The sequence below is a fragment of the Helianthus annuus genome, chromosome 17 (assembly GCF_002127325.2).
Source record: "Helianthus annuus cultivar XRQ/B chromosome 17, HanXRQr2.0-SUNRISE, whole genome shotgun sequence".
NCBI lineage: Eukaryota > Viridiplantae > Streptophyta > Magnoliopsida > Asterales > Asteraceae > Helianthus > Helianthus annuus.
Window position 1 is genome coordinate 194,426,567 of NC_035449.2, and position 1,580 is coordinate 194,428,146.

A 1,580-nucleotide genomic window follows, 5' to 3' on the forward strand; every position below is an offset into this window, starting at 1 on the left:
TCATTGCCTTCTATTAGGCCTAAAAACATCCATTAAAACTTCGGGTCTGAGTCTAAGCCGCGAAACATTATCTCTGGTTTGCCTGCTTGACTCCATAATCTATTTATTAAAAGATTTATACTATGACTATAATAATAATATTGTTTTTGAAAAAATAATTAACATGTTTAGTTACATGAAGTAACTCATGAACCAGGGGAGGAATGTTATCAGAAACAGGAGCCCAAAGTGTTATATCTTTTTCTAATCCAGACGACGCAAACACAGGGATATTAGGATGCGGTTCAACTTGATTCACTATACACTTATTGCCTTCCATAATGCGAATAACTCTACCGTCTTTTTTCTTCCATACGAAAATATGACCATAGTCTGATCCACTCATAACATGCTCACTATCAGGCCCGAAAAAACTAACCCCTATAACCATAAAATTTCTAGTTCTTATCACTTTGACTATACAATGGTCAAACTAATTATGTTCCGGATAGAGATTTAACTTACACGTTGAACGAATCCGTCCTCGCCACAGCTGTAAAACATGTGGGGACTTCCAGGCTCAACAGCAAGCTTGTGAACGTGCCCATTGTGCTTCCCTAATTCTATTGTTTGAAGGTTACCGTTATCTGTTACTTGACCAAGTCTCACCTGAAAAATAACAAGTCAAAACAAAGTGTATCTTATTTGATATGTTTTAACATTATCTACTGCTTTATCTATCATACGTATATGTTCAGTTTGACCGCGTTTTTTATATAGAGTTACTCACCTGACCATCACCACCGGAAGTTACTATAACCGTGTCATTAATAAATGGCATAATCCGAGCCTGTAATACATTTCTAGCATGACCCGAATCATACGAAAGGACCAAAGCTTTACTTGCCACATTCCACAACATGACTCGCCGGTCATCAGAACCCGACACCAGGCAATCACCACAGCGGTTGAACTCGATCGTGTTTACCCAATCTTCATGCCCAATCAGTTTACCAGCAAGACCAATCCTTCTTACAAGACCAGACCCTTCAACAACAATCATACAAATTATAAACTAACAAGTTTATAATGAATTTTTTGCTTATTATCATTATAACGATATACTTGCTAATAATTAAATCTTCACAGTGGCCAACTAAGGGATATGTTTAGAATTTATATCAACAATGTACAACACACCATACAATATACATAAGCAAAAAAAAAAGAGTTTATGCATAGAGTACAACACCTATTGCCCAAATATGTTACAAATTTACAATATATAAATTTATATGATATAAATTTGCAACATGTTTAGGCATTAGTTGTTATAATTTATGCTTATTGGGTTGTATATGCTTTGTAGTGTTGTATGGTACAAGTTTACCTACTTTTCTGGGCTACGTGTTGTGTTCTGCATTTGCTATATTGTACACGCCTCTTTCTCACTCCTTATCACTATCTTTCTCTTGCTCAATGTTCAAGACCCCAGTTCAACAACTTCATAAACATCCAGCTCTACCACACCTTAAATGGATGGGTCTATTAAATAAAAAAAGAAACAAGGTTTTAGATTTGTGGTAAAAAGAGCCGCACAT

At 35.7% G+C, this 1,580-nt stretch overlaps 1 protein-coding gene across 1 annotated transcript; it reads right to left on the reverse strand.

Annotated features, from left to right (window-relative positions):
• Window positions 1–1,042, reverse strand: LOC110924366 (DDB1- and CUL4-associated factor 8). The gene is made up of 4 exons (XM_022168381.2): window positions 770–1,042; window positions 507–648; window positions 176–420; window positions 1–99 (listed from the first exon to the last, which is right to left on the reverse strand). The coding sequence occupies exons 1-4, from the start codon at window positions 1,040–1,042 to the stop codon at window positions 1–3; spliced, it is 759 nt and encodes a 252-aa protein (XP_022024073.2).
• Between the last annotated feature and the right edge of the window lie 538 nt (window positions 1,043–1,580).

Bases quoted from the DNA above. Each gene is read 5' to 3' on its own strand.
- LOC110924366 (XM_022168381.2), bottom strand. From the start codon at position 1,042: ATGATTGTTGTTGAAGGGTCTGGTCTTGTAAGAAGGATTGGTCTTGCT. The intron at 649-769 runs GTGAGTAACTCT...GTTATTTTTCAG, and splicing joins CTTCCGGTGGTGATGGTCAG to GTGAGACTTGGTCAAGTAAC. The intron at 421-506 runs GTGTAAGTTAAA...TTATGGTTATAG, and splicing joins CGAGGACGGATTCGTTCAAC to GGGTTAGTTTTTTCGGGCCT.